Below are 18369 nucleotides of genomic sequence, written 5' to 3'. Positions count from 1 at the left end.
TAATCTTTACCAACTGGAGAAAGTCACACAAGTCCCACAGCCAGGCCATCACCCCCGGCCTCCAATGTAGCAAGATTCTTCGCCTGGCAATTAGAGAGGTGAAGGCCACAACATTAACCCCCTCTCCTCCAGCAGCTCCGCAGTTCCGATACCCCAAAGATCGCCACTATTGGGTTCGCCTGACACTCACCCCCATAATCTTAGACAGCCTAACACCGCCTCTCTGTATCTCTCCAGCTTCTCGCATCCCAAAAACATGTGATTCGCCGGCCCCCACGCACACTTCTCGCACCCATCGGCCATCCCCTGAAAGAACCCACTCATCCTCGCCCGGGTCATAATAATAATAATAATCTTTATTAGTGTCACAAGCATGCTTACATTAACACTGCAATGAAGTTACTGTGAAAATTCCCTAGTCGCCACACTATGGCACCTGCTCGGGTACACAGAGGGAGAATTCAGAATGTTCAATTCACCTAACAGCACATCTTTCGGGACTTGTGGGTGGAAACCGGAGCATAGATATCATAGACATTTTTTCATAGAATGTACAGTGCAGAAGGAGGCCATTCGGCCCATTGAATCTGCACCGGCCCTTTGGCAAGAGCACCCTATCCAAGCCCACACCTCGACCCTATCCCCGTAACCCAACCTAATCTTTCTTTTTGGACACTAAGGGCAACTTATCATGGCCAATCCACCTAACTGCACATCTTTGGATTGTGGGAGGAAACTGGAGCACACGGAGGAAATCCACGCAGACACGGGGAGAATGTGCAGACTCTGCACAGACAATGATCCAAGTGGGAATTGAAGCCGGGCAACAGTGCAACATTTCAACCAAACTTCAGCAAACTGAGGAGGGGGATTGCAGTACCGATTATACTGCATGAGAAAACCAGTGGGGTGCATTAATATTCCAAAGAGCAGGAGTTAAAATCCTACAATAGCCTGAGAATTTTAATTAAGAATAAATAACTGAAAAAATAATGGAATAAATAACAGGTCATATGCACGCGATGCACCACCCCCACCTCTCCCATCAACAGCTCGACTCACCATAAAGAAATCATTTCTCAAGTATACTTTATACACGTGTGAGAAGTAGGAGTATTCCCTCAACCCCAACAGCCCCCAACCCCACCCCCGGAACCTAAACCTCCACGGATCAACCATTCCCATACGTTCCATAAACGTTTCCAACTCCTTCACCATCCTCGACCTTCTATTTAACTTGGGGCTCGGCCTGCCCACCTTCGGTTCATCACAGAGTTAAAATCTCCACCCAGAATTAGCTGGTGCGAGTCTAAGTCCGGGATCGTTCCCAGTAAACGTTTACAAACCCCACATCATCCCAATTTGGCACATATATGTTGACTAGCATCACCAGCGCCTCCTTCAACACCCCACTCACTGTCACATATCTACCCCACGGATCCCGCACTTCCTTGGCCACCACAAACCCCGTCCGTTTGTTCTACTCTGGGGCCTGGTCCAGCACCCATTCCTCCACCAACCCAGCCAGCATCCTCGACACATATTTTATGCCGCTCGTTCTTTCTATGCCCTCTGGCAACAATTCTCAAGTTCTGCCGCCTGGACCTGTTCTCCTGCTCCTCAACTTTCACTCACAGCAACTTTCATAGATCCCCCAGGATCCCCACCTCGTCATCCAAAGACACAATCCGATCATTCTGGTTGGTTACCACATTCTCCACCTCATGTTTTGTCGCCCCATGTGCCTCGAGGCACTTCTCAACCTGGTCCATCAATCCTCGCAGAGGTGTTACTGCTCCCTCAGTGACCTTTGACCAGTCGCCGTGCATCTCCTTCCATTGCTGGTGAAATTCCTCTTTGATGACATCAACTGCTTCATTTGGAGCTTTCCCACTTCCCCATTCTCACAGTTGTTTCTGCGTCACAGGTCCCCTCCAACTCCTTAGCCAGGTATTTAACTGTTTTTTGCCGGGTCTGGTAGCCAGTAGATTTGCTAATCTTGGGGAGAACCTGGGCAGCACGGTGGCGCAGTGGGTTAGCCCTGCTTCCTCACGGCGCCGAGGTCCCATGTTCGATCCTGGTTCTGGATCACTGTCCATGTGGAGTCTGCACATTCTCCCCGTATTTGTGTGGGTTTCGCCCGGGATTGGCCATGCTAAATTGCCCCTTATTTGGAAAAAAATTAATTGGGTACTCTAAAAAATTTATTACAAAAAACAAGAAATAAAACCTTGGGGAGAAGCATTCCCTCTACACCTACTGCACCACTTGCCTGCAGAGTTAATGGGTAATAAAATGGGTAATATTAATGGGTATAAAATGCCCAAACCACCATCTTTGAGCTGGAGCTGCCCTGTGCGACCACGCACACCATGGCTGCCACCGGAAGTCCATTGTCACATTTTCTAGGTTCACATGTCCAAAGGACTTCACAGCCGATCTTTGAAGAGTAATCACTTATTTGTACATATGAAAACCATTTTGAACACAGCCTGACTGTTATAACCCCAGCAGAGATCACGGGATAGAAACCATCAGGTTTCCTGTGCCCTCCGAAGAAGACAAACCTCCCCAGTAACGACGGGCTTCCCCTCAACAGGAGGCGACTAAAACCCGTGACCTGGGTGCAGGTTGGGGAAGGAGACCTCCGGAGAGTGATGGTAATTGATTGTAACTAGTAGTAAACCTCTTTGTGCTATTCTAACCTACTGTTTATGCGTGGCTGCTTACCTTGGATCTAACACTGGCAACGAGGATTCAGTGGAGCTGCCGTTGACACCGGTTGCTATGTGCCCGGTCAACCTCGTCAAGCACCACTGGAAGTTAGAGCAGATGCAGATGACTAGGAACAGTACAGAGAGAGGATGCAGTACTTCCTCCGCACTAATGCGATTATTGCCAACGAGCGCCAAACTGTAGCCTTGCTGCAGCTTGTAGGAGGGGGGGGTCCAGATACATATAGCATTATAAAAAGCCTAATGCACCCGGACCCTCTGGACACCCGCCTGTTTGCCTCCCTGGTAGCCTTGGTGGGGGAGCACTTCGACCCGAAGCCACCGCTGATAGTATGCCATTTCCAGTTCCACATGACCGACCAGGCCAAAGGCGAAGATGTCAGTGAATTTCTTGCTCACCTCAAAAACTAGCTGAGATCTGTGAGTTCAGCCCAACCCTGGGCGAAGCATTACGCAACTGGTTAGTATGTGGGATCCGCGATGCGGCCACGCTAAGAAAACTACCAGCCGAGGCTCATTTAGGCCTCCAAAGAACCATGGAAATTGAGGTATCCAGAAAAAGCACCAAAGAGGGAGTACAAGAACTCCAGGGGATGGCGGTGCTCAGCTTAGGGCACCCTGCGCACAGCCCACTAGGATCAAAGAATCCATTCCCCAGCTTTGGGACATCTACAGGCAAGGGACAAGACGCCGGAATAGGCCCCGGGATTTGGCGGATGTCCTGGACCTTCTCCCCCACTGGGTGCACACTGTGGCAGTCCACACAGTACCCGAGGTATACCATCTCAGCTGCATTGAAGACGCACTTCTCTCAGCGGACGAGGATGACAGTTGCCTCAAAGTATTGCAGCACTTCTGCCAAGTTGCAGGGGTGCTCGTGATTGGACCAACTGGTTATCAATACATAGACCATCATACCTGGTAACACCCGCAAGATGTTTTGCATGATCCTTTAAATATCACGCACGGTCGGGTTTCATTACCGGTTCTACTGGCGCCGCCCAGTCGGAAAATTGTACTGGTCTTATGATTCCCAGGTTCTTCATGCGGTCCGACTCCGCATCTACCTTTGGTCCTAAGGCATACAGAACTGGGCAGGCACTATCATGATATCTGGCATGTGTAAGTAATTATACTAATAGCATTAGGAGGGGAGCCAATGTCGTGGCCAAACCCGGGAGGAACTTTCCCTAATAATTGACCAGTCCCAGGAAATCCCCGAAATTCCGATGGGCCCCCTGGTCAATTATGGAAAGTTCCTCCCGGGTTTGGCCACAACATTTGTCTATGGAGGGGAGCCACTTAAGAAAGAACAACTCTGGGCATGGGGCACCGAGCAACAGGCAGCATTTGACAGGGTAAACAGCAGCTTTCCTCTTCAAGACTGCTTACTCATTTTGACCCTTCTAGGCCACTCTTACTGACCTGTGACGCATCCCCATACGGCGTCAGGGCCATGCTAGCCCATGTAATGGAGGATAGCTCTGAGCGATCTATCGATTTTGCGCTTTTAAATTTCTTAAAATTTTGCTGCACAGCCATGTATGTGCATTATCATAAAGCAAATGGTCTGTACACCACAACTCCCAGATTGCTGTGGAGTCACATAACTGAGAGGGGAACATTGCCTACAGCCAAAAATAATGGGTACCTGTTTTTTTTTTACCAGTATTAGGTAAGAGCATCCACCTTCAATTCCATGGTGTCCACATGTCTAAATTGTGCAAGTAGTAGCAATCCAGTGCATGGTAAATCCACCACTGATCCCCATGTAACTTCTGCTCCTAACCTAATGCTATCAGTATGATTACTTACATATGCCAGATGTCATGACAGTGATTGTGCAGTGATATCACTGATTGGATGAAAAAGATAATTGCACCCCAAATTTGGATAAACTAGCGCAACACAGGTGTAATGGGCAGCATTTCACCCACAGAGAGAAAGGTATACTGGACACCAGTAAAGGACATTACTTGTTAGCTTTTAAAATATAAAATCACAGGGAATGGAGTGATGCAGAGGGAGGGGGTGAATGCATGAATCACGAGGGAAGCCGTTTAGAAGCAAATGTGGGGCAAAGGACCAAAGAAAGAAAAAAGAAATAATGAGTAAAGAGGTAAATGGTAGTTTTTAAAATATATCTACGGCTTTCGTTTATGTAGGCTTTCGTGGGGTAAATTATCCAAAAGCATTTTATGTACCCCTAACTAATGTATGTATGTAACACATTTTAGTCGAATTAGAAAGAAACATGTTGAATCTAATTCATTGTAAAATATTCAAGACCAATTGAAATGGGTTATTGATTATAAAATTAATATATGAGGCTGTAGAACTGGCCGATGGGTACTGCACTACGAATCACTCATGTGTAAGAATAGCTGCTGCAGTCATAGAAGGAACTGTTAGAAATGCTTTGGTTCATGCACCTGAGACAGTGTTTTGAGGTCAAAGGTCGGAAATAAATATGTTGATTGTTGGTAGTTGCTGTGGATCAAACGTGAGGCAAAGGAGAGGGTAGAATCATAGGCCTGTTTTTTTCTGCCCCCCCCCTCTGCCCCCAGGGCGGGTTTTCCAGCTGGGGAGGCAGCTGGTCGGATCTTCTGGTCCCGTTGAAGTCAAGGGCCATTTGCATTGCTTGCTGGCCGTATTTTCGGGAACCCGCCGCAGTGGATCGGCCTTTGGCAGGACCGGAGGAACCCACCGGCAGGAAGGGCTGGAAAATCCTGCCCATAGGCTTTATAGCACAGAAGGCGACACAGCCCATTGTGCCTCTGCCAGATCCCATTTAGGGACATAGAAACTAGGAGCAGGAGTAGACCATTCTGCCCCTTGAGCCTGCTCCGCCATTCAACTAAATCATGGCTGATCTTCTACCTCAAAGGCCATTTCCTACATTACCTGCATATCCTTTAATATCTTTAACATCTAGAAATCTATCCATCTCTGTCTTGAATATTCTCACTGACTGAACCTCCACAGTCCTTTGGGATAGAGAATTCCATCTCAGTACTAAATGGACTGTGTTCCACCTTCCAAGATCCCCAGCCAGGGAAACAGCCTTCCTGTATCTACCCTGTCGTGCCCTGTAAGAATTGTATACGCTTCAATAAGATCACCTCTCATTCTTCTAACCTCGAGAGAATGCAGGCCCAGTCTCCTCAATCTCTCATCATAGGACAATCCCATCATCAGACTGGTGAACTTTTGTTGCGCTCCCTCAATGACAAGTATATACTTCCTTAGGTAAGGAGACTAATACAGTTCACAGTGCTCCAGGTGTGGTCTCACCAAGAACCGATACAACAACATTTCTTTACTCAAATCCACTTGCAGTAAATACCATTTAGTCCCATTGTGTTGCTCTTTCTCCCTGCCTTTTTAAATTTATTTTTCCAAATATTTATCCACTTGCCTTTTATTATGCATGCAAAATAGGGAAATATTTGGGCAGATCGGAAGGCCTGTTAAAGAACCAGAACACATCAGCAAGGGGAAAAATGCATTCGGAATGCACAAACCTCGTGAATTGTTTCCTTGCCCAGTTTGACAAGCTGGCAGCATTATCGGCAGCTCTTCTGGATTTAATCTTTTATGATGAAACACGTATGGCACATAAGCATCTTGGCTCTCCTGATCATGTTTTTAGCCTACACCAAAGGAAAGTGAAACTTGCTGATAAGGCTAGATCTGCTGACTTGCTGATAAGGTTAGACTTGCTGATTACCTTAGACTTGAAAAGAGCAGATTTCAAGATCTTTCATTGCGACAAGTCTAAAGAAGTGCTCATGAGCCTGCAAGAAAAACTAATGCCAGGTTTTGTGAGGGCCACGAAGAATCCAGCACGAGTTTTAAGGATACAAAGTAATAACATTTATTTACAATAACTTATATATATAACAGCAGCAACAACTTCCCTTGCTGCACACTCCTTCCTGCTGGTTCCTAAAGTTTACTAATGGTTCCTCCGCCCCCCTCATTGGGGAAGCTCATACTCCCACAGGATTGTGGGATTGTCATTAGTCCCCAGCCAATGGTAAGTAGGCAGGTTATAACACCAGGCAAATCACCAATTAAAACAGCACCAGTGACCAATAGGATTAACTATGGAATTGTTTATGTTCTAGAATGCAAACAGGTCATTCAACTGTTGAACCGTGTTGGTGTTTTTCTCCATGATACTATAAACCTACTCACATTCTTGTTTACTATTGGCTTGAATATTCCTCTTTTTCCATCTTCTTAACTTTTAAAATAGTTTTTTGCCATTTATGGCAGATAAATCCACTTTCTTTTTAGACATTCGCTTTCTGCAAAGCATTTTTTGTTGTCCACTCTGGCACAAATTGCACATCCTGGTTCCTAAAGAACAACTTCCATTTCAACCTGATGATAATATTCATTGAATGGAAGCAGCACGTGAAGGGACTGAAATCCTACCATGTGTTTGTTTTTGGATAATGAAAGTCGCCTACAACCTTTGATGGAAAAAACAGGAGAGAAATTGAAAAACGGACACTTGTCTTATTGACATAAGTCAATGTTAGAATGTTAGTGGTGGGGGAGGGAGGGAGGGAGGGTCAGCACCAGTTTTGAGTCGCATTCCCTCATGGTCAAAGTTCCCTGGAACTGTGCAGGCCACCAAATTAGAAGTTGACGCCTTAAAGGTGTGCTGGCTTGAAACAGGCATTAGACGCCCATCTATGCAAGTTGGAGCGCAAATACCAGTTGTAGAACCACAATCAAAATGAGCCTGCAAACTAATGGAATATGCGCCCGCACGTTCTGTCTACATGTTCCAGTCATTAGGACCTAATCAACAATCTTTTGAGTTGGAGGCCACTCACCAAGATAAGAAAACTGTTTATGCTTTTGCTTCTGCGGAGACAGGAGGAACACTGGACTGGCTTCCTGCCCGGGCTCAGCCTCCTTCCTGCGCTTCCCTACTCTGCCTCCACGCAAGCTGGCTGGAGATGATCAAGCCCTCACCAATGAGTTATATCAGGAGGCCTGATTGCGGCCTGTGGCTTGCAAAGGCCCATTTTCAATTTGGCCTCAGAATAACATCTTTGGGTTCACTCATTTTGTGCCACAAACTTAATTTGGAGTCTTTTTTTTTTAAAGTGTTTTTAAAGGGGTTTTGGTGTACAAAACAAATATAAATATGAACAGTGGGAGTTAAGCAGGAGAATATATAAGAAGTAAAAGTAGAACTATTTACTATTTACACCATGATCGGTTTTGACTATTTACATCAATACATCACAGTTTCCCCTTTTTCTTTTATTCCTTCCTTACAGTGTTTGCCGTGGTGATTGTGGCCCCCTACATTTCGCTCCCCACCGCTTTTCCCTTTGCTTTCCTTCCCTTTGGTTCAGGTTGTTGTTGCCCCCCCCCCCCCCCGGTGTCTCCTGGTACCTTTGTTGGGCTTGGCTGAGTTTTTTGTTCCCCAGACCCCCTCCCCCCCTTTTCCCTACTGTGTCGAGGCTACCCCTTCCTGATCTTTGGCTTCCTAGTTGTTGGCTACAAACAGGTCTTGGAACAACCGAGTGAATGGCTCCCGTGTTTTGTGGAAGCCCTCTTCTGACCCTCGGCTTGCAAATCAAATTTTCTCCATTTGGAGAAATTCTGACAGGTCGGCCAACCAGTCTGCAGCTGTGCGGGGTGCTACTGATCGCCAGCAGAGCAAGATTCTCCGGTGGGCAATTAGGGAGGCAAAGGCAAGGGGTTGGCCTCCGCCCCATGAAGAGATCTGGCTGTTCTGATGCCTCGAAGACTGCCACTCTCGGGCAGGGGGCCTGCATTCTCTCGAGATTAAAAGAATGAGAGGTCCCCACCACTTTGGACATTGCCTCGAAGAAGGCTGGCCAAAACCCAGCAAGTCTGAGTCAAGACCAGAACATATGGGCTTGGTTGGCCGGGCCTCCTTGGCACCGTTCACATTTATCCTCCACCTCCGGAAGAACCTGCTCATTCGGGTTCTAGTTAAGTGGGCTCTATGTACCACTTTTAGCTGCATTAGGCTTAGCCTTGCGCTTGTGGAGGTGGAGTTGACCCTGTGCAGTGCTTCGCTCCAGTGTCCCCACTCTATTTCGAACCCCAAGTCTTCTTCCCACTTCTCCCTTGTCTTGTCCAGTTGGGTGGTGCCCCCCCCCCCCCTTAGCAGTCGCCCATACATGTTACCACAATTCCCTTTTCCTAAGATGTCCGTGCCCCCCCCCCCCTTAGCAGTCGCCCATATATGTCACCACAGTTCCCTTTTCCTAAGATGTCCGCGTCCAGCAGGTCCTCTAGCAGTGATTGTCGTGGTGGTCATGGGTACGTCCTTTTTTCTTTTCGTAGGAAGTTTTAGAGTTGTAGGTACCCAAGTTTGTTGCCCCCCATCAGCTAGGAACTTTCTGTCAGCTCTTCGAGCGTTCTTAACCTGTAGTCGGTGTAAAAGTCCCTAACTATCCTCATCCCCCCCGTCCTGTCTCCACCTTTTGAAGGAGGTGTCCATGGTCGCCGGCATGAACTTGTGGTTGTTGCAGATGGGCGCTTTGTCGGACATATCAGTTAGCTCGAAATGCTGTCGCAGTTGGTTCCACAGCTGGAGTGTTGCTACCACCACTGGACTCATTGAGTATTTATTAGATGGGATGGGTGTGCTGCCGTGGCTAGGGCCTGGAGGGAGGTCATCTCTCCAGGAGCTCTCCTCCATAAGCACCCATTCAGCTTCTGGCTCATTTATCCACCCCTTTACCCTCCCTGCGGTCACTGCCCAGTGGTAATATTGTAGGTTTGGGAGGGCTAGACCTCCCCTGGATCCCGTTCTCTGCAGGACTTTCTTTGGGATCCTTGCATTCTTCCCAACCATACAAACGTCATAATCAGTTTGTTTAGTGCGTTGAAAAGGGCCTTGGGGTTGTAGATCGGGATGGATCTAAACAGGAAGAGGAACCTGGGCATTACGTTCATTTTGATCGTCTGTACCCTCCCCGCAAGGGAGAATGGAAGTGTGTTCCGTCTCTGCAGGTCCTTTTTTACTTCCACCGTAAGGCTGGATGGATTCCACTTGTGAATCCCTGTCCAGTCATGGGCGATATGGATCCCCAGGTAGCAGAATTTGTGCTGGGCCTGTTTAAACGGCATTCCCTCCAGCTCTGCCCCTCCCATTTGCGGGTTCACCAGGAAGATCTTGCTTTTGCTGAGGTTACTTTTGAAGCCCGGGAAAGCTCCAAACTCTTTCAAAAGCGCCATGATTCCTTTGATACTGCTTTGTGTGTCCGAGATGTAGAGGAGCAGGTCACCTGCAGAGAGCGAGACTCTGTGCTCTCTGTCTCCCCGTCGGATCCCTTTCCAATTCTTTGCCACCCTGAGCGCGAACGCTCGATCGCTCGGGTGAACAGCAGCGGGGATAACGGGCATCCCTGCCTTGTGCCTCTGTGCAACTGGAAGTACTTCGTGCTGGTGGTGTTTGTCCATATGCTCGCTGTGGGAGCGTTGTACAGGAATTTCACCCAGGAGGTGAACCCTGCTCCAAGCCCGAACTGCTGCAGTACCTCTATGAGGTGCTTCCATTCGACTCTGCCAAAGGGCTTTTCAGCATCCAGGGAGACGATCATTTCAGGTGTTCTCTCCCCTAATGGGGGTCATGATCTCATTCAGCAGTCACCTGATGTTCGATGTTAGCTGTCTACCCTTGCCAAAACCTGTCTGGTCTTCTGCAACCACCTCTGGTACGCAGTCATCCAGCCGTTTGGCTAGGATCTTGGCCAGTATTTTTGCGTCTACATTTAGAAGCGAGATGGGTCTGTAGGAATCTAACTCTGTTGGGTCTTTGTCTTTGTTAGGTATCAGCAAGATTGAGGCTTGTACCAGCAGAGGTGGCAGTGTGCCCCTCGTCAGTGAGTCTGTGAACATCTCCCGCAGGTGCGGGGCCAGTGCTGTCACAAATCTTTTGTAAACGTCTTCCGGGAAACCGTCTGGTCTCGGCTCCTTCCCCACCTGCATGGAGCTAATACTCTCCATGACCTCTCCCAGTATTGGCCCTGCTTCCTGTGCTCCCCCACAACGGGCATAGAACATAGAACATAGAACATAGAACAATACAGCGCAGTACAGGCCCTTCGGCCCTCGATGTTGCACCGAAACAAAAGCCATCTAACCTACACTATGCCATTATCATCCATATGTTGATCCAATAAACTTTTAAATGCCCTCAATGTTGGCGAGTTCACTACTGTAGCAGGTAGGGCATTCCACGGCCTCACTACTCTTTGCGTAAAGAACCTACCTCTGACCTCTGTCCTATATCTATTACCCCTCAGTTTAAAGTTATGTCCCCTCGTGCCAGCCATATCCATCCGCGGGAGAAGGCTCTCACTGTCCACCCTATCCAACCCCCTAATCATTTTGTATGCCTCTATTAAGTCTCCTCTTAACCTTCTTCTCTCCAACGAAAACAACCTCAAGTCCATCAGCCTTTCCTCATAAGATTTTCCCTCCATACCAGGCAACATCCTGGTAAATCTCCTCTGCACCCGCTCCAAAGCCTCCACGTCCTTCCTATAATGCGGTGACCAGAACTGTACGCAATACTCCAAATGCGGCCGTACCAGAGTTCTGTACAGCTGCAACATGACCTCCCGACTCCGGAACTCAATCCCTCTACCAATAAAGGCCAACACTCCATAGGCCTTCTTCACAACCCTATCAACCTGGGTGGCAACTTTCAGGGATCTATGTACATGGACTCCTAGATCCCTCTGCTCATCCACACTTTCAAGAACTTTACCATTAGCCAAATATTCCGCATTCCTGTTATTCCTTCCAAAGTGAATCACCTCACACTTCTCTACATTAAACTCCATTTGCCACCTCTCGGCCCAGCTCTGCAGCTTATCTATATCCCTCTGTAACCTGCTACATCCTTCCACACTATCGACAACACCACCGACTTTAGTATCGTCTGCAAATTTACTCACCCACCCTTCTGCGCCTTCCTCTAGGTCATTGATAAAAATGACAAACAGCAACGGCCCCAGAACAGATCCTTGTGGTACTCCACTTGTGACTGTACTCCATTCTGAACATTTCCCATCAACCACCACCCTCTGTCTTCTTTCAGCTAGCCAATTTCTGATCCACATCTCTAAATCACCCTCAATCCCCAGCCTCCGTATTTTTTGCAATAGCCTACCGTGGGGAACCTTATCAAACGCTTTGCTGAAATCCATATACACCACATCAACTGCTCTACCCTCGTCTACCTGTTCAGTCACCTTCTCAAAGAACTGAGTCCAGTATTTTGATATATATATATATAGAATTTACAGGAGACCATTCGGCCCATCGAGTCTGCACCAGCTCTTGGAAAGAGCACCCTACCCAAGCCCACACCTCCACTCTAACCCCATAACCCAGTAACCCCACCCAACCCAACATTAAGGACAATTTGTTTTTGGACACTAAGGGCAACTTAGCATGGCCAATCCACCTAACCTGCACATCTTTGGACTGTGGGAGGAAACCGGATCACCCGGAGGAAACCCATGCAGACACGGGGAGAACGTGTAGACTCCGCACAGACAGTGACCCAAGCTGGGAATCGAACCTGGGACCCTGGAGCTGTGAAGCAATTGTGCTAACCACTATGCTACCGTGCTGCCCCTTCAAGGTACATCAAGGAAGTGCTTCATCCCTGACTCTCCTGCTGAGGGCTCTGAGGTGTACAGCCCCTGGTGGAAGGTCTTGTTAAACTTGTCCGGTTCTGCTACTAATTTGCCTCTGCTGTCCCTGATCTGTGCTATTTCCCTCGTGGCTACCTTCTTTCTCAGCTGGTGAGCCAGCAGGCAACTAGCCTTGTCTCCGTGTTCGTACAGGGTCCCCCGTGCCTGGCAGAGTTGGTGCACTGCTTTCCTTGTGGAGAGCAGATCAAAGTCTATCTCTAGCTTTTTCCTCTCCACCAGGAGCTCTTAAGTCGGGGCCTCGGAGTATCGCCGACCTACCTCCAGTATGGAGTCGACTAGCTGTTGCCTAGCCACCCTCTCTTCCCTGTCCCTTTGTGCTTTAAAAGCGATAATTTCTCACTTGATCAGAGCCTACAGCGCCTCCCAGAACGTGGAGAGTGAGACCTCCCCGTTCTGATTGTTAATAATATACTCGTCTATGGACTGTGATATTTTTTTGCAAAAAGCCTTGTCATCCAGTAGGGCCCTGTCCACCCTCCCTGGGGGTGCGTTGGGTACGTCCTGTCTCCAACCTCACATCCATATAATGTGGAGCGTGGTTGGAGATTACGATCGCCGAGTATTCCGCCCTTACCAACCCCGGAAGCACCGATTTTCCCACTGCAAAGAAGTCAATCCATAAATAAATGTTATGTACTTGGGAGAAGAAGGAGAACTCCTTCACCCCTGGGTGGGTGAATCACCATGGATCCACCGCCCCATCTGCTCCATAAATAGACTGAGTTCTTTAGCCATGTTGGAGGTCTTTCCCGTTTTGGAGTTCGACCTGTCTATCCGTGGGTCATGTACACAGTTCAAGTCCCCTGCCCCCTGCCATGATTAGTCAGTGCGTATCTATGTCGTGGATTTCCACCATGGTCTTCTTTATAAACTCTGTCGTCCCAGTTGGGTGCGTACACATTAACAAGGACTACCGGTGCCCCGTCTAGGGCACCGCTGGCCATGACGTACCATCTCCCGGGCCCGTAACCGTCTTTGTCGTCGTGAAAATCGTCCTCCTATTCAGCAAAATGGCTACACCCCTGGCTCTCATCCCACAGCAGGAATGGTAGGTCTGTCCCACCCAGCCCTTCCTTACCCACAGGAGGAAGACTATGTCGGCTTTCATGTTTCTCAGGTGGGCGAAGACTCTGGATCTTTCACTGGGTCATTAAGTCCCCTAACGTCCCAAGTGACTATCCTGATGGGGATCTTTGTCCCCCCCCCATTCCTGTGGGATCAATCATACTTACCTGGTGGACGTGCCCCGCACTCCGGGGCTTCCTTTTGTTAGGGGGCCGTCCAAAATGGCCGTAGTCACTGTTCTCCCCTTGAGGTCATGAGGTCAGGCCCCTGCTCTCCGTGGTTTCCCTTTGTCCTTCCCAAGTAGGTGCTTGCAGAACCATTTTGTTTCAAGTCGCCACGTGTGGCCTGTTGTAGCCAGTCTAATGCCCTCCATCTTTCTTCACCTATTTCTCCCCCATGGTGCCCTCTTCTCTTGCCCCCGTTTCTTCCTCTGATTACCCCCCCCCCCCACCCTGTATCCGTTATCTGCCCTCCCCCCCCCTCCCTCAGCCAGGCGCCTTCCTCCTTGTTGAGGCACGCTGCGGCCTCTTTCCTCCTCATGAATCGCGGTGCAGGCTACCTCACTAGTGTGGTGGTCCCCCTCCCGGGGGTTGTAGCATTACCTCCCATTGCCCGATCTCTGGGCTCCCTGTCTGCCATTTCTCCCACCTTACCCTGTGCTTAGCTGTACTTGGATCATCCTTCCCTCTCTTGCTGCTCTCATCACCTAAGCGAAGCAGTGTTCTCCCGGGTAAAGTGGCCGCTGTGGCAATGGTCTATTGTTGGCTGTACAGACTATAAAAGGGCTTTATAAGAATCTCATTCTGCAGGCTCTTCATCGCTGCCCCTGCTGCCGCTTCTCCAGTCAGTTCTCTGCGACGAACGTACCAGCATCCCCAGGGACTGTGAAAAAGTGTTCCCTGCCTTGATACGTGATCCAGAGCTTGGCTGGGTACAATATTCCAAATCTCACACCGTTTCTGTACAGCATGAGCTTCATTTTGTTAAGTTCGGCCTGGCCCTTGGCCAGGTCAGCCCCAATGTCCTGGTAGATCCGGATCTTGTGACCTTTCCAGCTGCAGCTTTTGGACTGCCTGGCCCAGCGCAGGCCTCTCCCGGTCCTGATACCCATGCATTTTTGCAATTAATGCCCTCGGCTGTTCCCCGGTTTTGAGCGCTGGTTGGAGCGACTGGTGCGCTCTGTCGATTTCTGGTGGGTTGGGGAAGATGTCCTTTCCCACCAGGTTACCCAGCATTTGGGCCACATAGTCTGTGGGGTTCCTACCTTCGATCCCTCCGGTAGGCCCACGATTCACAGGTTTTGCCGCATCGACTGGTTCTCCGGTCCTCAACCTTTCCTCTCAGGTTGCCTTGTGTCTGCGGGTCGCACATGGGGCGCTGGGGTGGTTGGGGAGCGTTAGGAACGCGCGGGGCTCCCTCTTCTCTGGGGACAGCGGTGGTCGGGACCCAAATTGGTAGCGCCGGCGGGTCATACGTGGGGTGCGGGGGGGGGGGGGTTTGGGGGGCGTTAGAGACGCGCAGAACTCCCTCTTCTCCGGGGAGAGCGGTGGTCGGGACCCAAAGTGGTAGTGCCGGCGGGTCATACATGGGGCGCGGGGGGGGGTTGGGGAGCGTAAGCGGCGTGCAGGGCTCCCTGTTCTCCCGGGACAGCCGTGGTCGGGACCCAGAGTGGCTGCGCCTGCGGGTCATACATGGGGCGCTGGGGGGGTTGGGGAGCGTAAACGGCGTGCAGGGCTCCCTGTTCTCCTGGGACAGCGGCGACCTCGCGGGACCGGCACACAGCCGCGAAATGGCCCTTTTTCCCGCAGCTCTTACAGATCGCTGCGCGGGCCGGGCAGCGCTGCCGGGGGTGTTTCGCCTGGCCGCAGAAATAGCAGCGGGCGCCCCCGGTGCGACTTGGCGTTTGGACCACGCAAGCCTGTGGGGTGTCCGGGGGGGGTGGGTTTGTCGCGACGGGTACGTACGGAGCCCAATGGGCTGCCGCGCGGTCGGGGCCGTAGGCGCGGGTATTTCGCGCGGCCACGTCTAGGGTGGCTGCTAGGGCCCGTGCCTCTGAGAGTCCTAGCGACTCTTTTTCTGGAAGTCTTTGGCGGATTTGGGAGGAGTTCATGCCTGCCACAAAAGCATCGCGCATTAACATGTCCGTGTGTTCATTTGCGTTCACCGACGGGCAGCTGCAGGCTCGCCCCAAAATTAGTAGCGCGGCGTAGAATTCATCTATCGATTCTCCGGGACTTTGCCGTCTCGTTGCGAGTTGATAGCGAGAGTAGATCTGGTTTACTGGGTGGACATAGAGACTTTTTAGTGCTGCGAACGCCGTCTGGAAATCCTCTGCGTCTTCGATGAGAGAGAAAATCTCCGTGCTTAACCTCGAGTGCAGGACCGGTAGTTTTTGGTCTTCTGTGACCCGGCCGGTGGCTGTTCTGAGGTAGGCCTCAAAACAAGTCTGCCAGTGCTTGAAAGCTGCTGCCGCGTTCACTGCGTGGGGGCTGATCCTCAGGCATTCCGGGATGATCCTGAGCTCCATAGTCCTTTAGTCACGCTTAATAAATTGTAGCGCACAAAGACTCTGAGAGACGAATAGTGTGAAGTCGATGAGGCTTTATTAAGCGTGACTGTTCCCCCGCAGTTCAGTAGTAGACTGCCTGCGGGGGAGGACTCCAGGTACTTATACTCCGCCTTCAGGGCGGAGCTAGAGGTCAACGTCCAACCAGGACCCAGGATCTGTCAGCCAATGACATCATGGCTTCACAGTCCCACATGACCCCTAATGCATACTACCACAGTCACTACCAGCCTTGCCACCTCGTCTTCCAGGGCGACGATCTGGTCAATCTGGTCTGTTTCAGCCCTTTCCAGATCTTTAATATTTGCCTCCTGGGCCTCCAGTTGCTTTTCGGCTTTGCCTACGACCACCAGCATGTTCGTCCGATCTTCGCCCACCGCACCCTTCACCGCAGCTTGTATGTCTGATTTCGACTCATCTCGGTGTTCCCTCAACTCTCTTGAGAGGAACGTCCTCCATCCATCCCCTGGTGAGGGGGGGCTTCCCGTGCGGCGGGCCAGTTCCTCTCGCTCTGGCAAAGTCCGAGTTTCGCCGCCTCGTGCATTGGTTGGCTCTGCCAATTGCTGTTTCTCCAGGCTCTTCCCACTCCTGGGGCGAAATTCTCCGGTATCGGCACGATGTCCGCTGACTGGCGCCCAAAATGGCGCAAATCAGTCGGGCATCGTGCCGCCCCAAAGGTGCGGAATGCTCCGCATCTTGGGGGGGCCGAGCCCCAACCTTAAGGGGCTAGGCCCACGCCGGACGAATTTCCGCCCCGCCAGCTGGCGGAAAAGGCCTTTGGTGCCCCGCCAGCTGGCGCGCAAATGACATCTCTGGGCGGCGCATGCGCGGGAGTGTCAGTGGCCGCTGACGGCATTACCGCGCATGCGCAGTGGAGGGAGTCTCTTCCACCTCTGCCATGGTGGAGACCGTGGCGAATGCGGAAGGAAAAGAGTGCCCCCACTGTACAGGCCCGCCCGTGGATCGGTGGGCCCCGATCGCGAGCCAGGCCACCGTGGGGGCACCCCCCGGGGCCAGATCGCCCCGCGCCCCCACCAGGACCCCGGAGCCCGCCCACGCCGCCTTGTCCCGCCGGTAAGGTAGGTGGTTTAATCTACACCGGCGGGACAGTCATTTTAGCGGCGGGACTTCGGCCCATTCGGGCCGGAGAATCGTGGGGGGGGGCCCGCCAACCGGTGTGGCGCAATTCCCGCCCCCGCCGAATATCCAGTGTCGGAGAATTCGGCAACCGGCGGGGGGCGGGATTCACGCCAGCCCCTGGCGATTCTCCAACCCGGCGGGGGGTCGGAGAATCTCGCCCCAGGTCTCCACTTGTCCTCTGGACTGGCTGTTATTTGACAGCTCTCATTCTGTCTTCGTTTTGTTGGCGGTGTGGGGATAATTTGCTTCGTTTGCAGGCGTTTTTCGGGCAAAAAGTGCCTGTTTTTCAGGTTCGCGGGAGGAGAGTGTTACTTCTCAGCACATCCGCGTCACCGAAGTCCAACTTACTTTCAGAGAATTGAAGAATGAGGGGCGAAATTCTCCATTATCGGCGGAAAGTCCGCCGATCGGCGCAAAAAACGGCGCAAATCCCACTTGCGTCACGTCATAAAAATGGGCCGATAGTCTGCGACGTAACGGGATCCGCGCTTGCGCAGTGGTTCACGCCGTGCAGCGTCATACGCGCTGCACGGCGTGACGGCTCATAAGGCCGCGCAGCTCCCCCCCACCCGACCGGAACAGCCGACCGCAACACCCGACTTGATGGCTGGCCGTCGCTCAGCCCCGAGGTTCGAGTCACGCGATGTGGAGGCGCTCCTGGACGCGGTGGAGCAGAGGAAGGACGCCCTGTATCCCGGGCACGGCCGCAGAGTTGCCCCACGCCACAGCCGGCGTCTGTGGAGGGAGGTGGCAGAGGCCGTCACCGCTGTGGCCCTAACACCACGGACAGGCACCCAGTGCCACAAGAAGGTGAACGACATCGTCAGAGCAGGCAGGGTGAGCCTCCCCCATATCCCCCCCTCCCCATATCCCCCATATCCCCCCTCCCCCATATCCCCCCTCCCCCATATCCCCCATATCCCCCCTCCCCCATATCCCCCCTCCTCCATATCCCCCATATCCCACCCTCCCCCATATCCCCCCCTCCCCATATCCCCCATATCCCCCCCTCCCCCATATCCCCCCCTCCCCCATATCCCCCATATCCCCCCTCCCCCATATCCCCCCTCCCCCATATCCCCCATATCCCCCCTTCCCCATATCCCCCCTCCCCATATCCCCATATCCC

The 18369-nt window shown here is 51.4% G+C and overlaps 1 protein-coding gene and 1 long non-coding RNA gene across 4 annotated transcripts in view; one reads left to right on the top strand and one right to left on the bottom strand.

Moving 5' to 3' along the window:
- Positions 1–4461, bottom strand: part of LOC140416378 (uncharacterized) — a 49775-nt gene extending 45314 nt beyond the window's left edge. The window contains exon 1 of the long non-coding RNA XR_011944776.1: positions 4387–4461. This is a non-coding gene — a long non-coding RNA (uncharacterized lncRNA). The remainder of the gene's footprint in view (positions 1–4386) is intronic.
- Positions 1–18369, top strand: part of LOC140416342 (calcipressin-3-like) — a 353570-nt gene that overhangs the window by 210153 nt on the left and 125048 nt on the right. Inside the window, exon 1 of one of the 3 annotated variants that reach the window (XM_072501123.1) lies at positions 4700–4854. The exons of the other annotated variants lie outside the window; for them this stretch is intronic. Coding sequence (XP_072357224.1) covers positions 4771–4854 — 84 coding nt within the window. The 5' untranslated portion in view covers positions 4700–4770. Of the gene's footprint in view, positions 1–4699; positions 4855–18369 lie in introns of those variants that run through there. 3 annotated transcript variants of the gene reach the window in all.

The sequence above is a fragment of the Scyliorhinus torazame genome, chromosome 1 (assembly GCF_047496885.1).
Source record: "Scyliorhinus torazame isolate Kashiwa2021f chromosome 1, sScyTor2.1, whole genome shotgun sequence".
NCBI lineage: Eukaryota > Metazoa > Chordata > Chondrichthyes > Carcharhiniformes > Scyliorhinidae > Scyliorhinus > Scyliorhinus torazame.
Note: the sequence above shows the minus strand (reverse complement) of the source record. Positions and strands in the feature narration are given on the sequence as shown.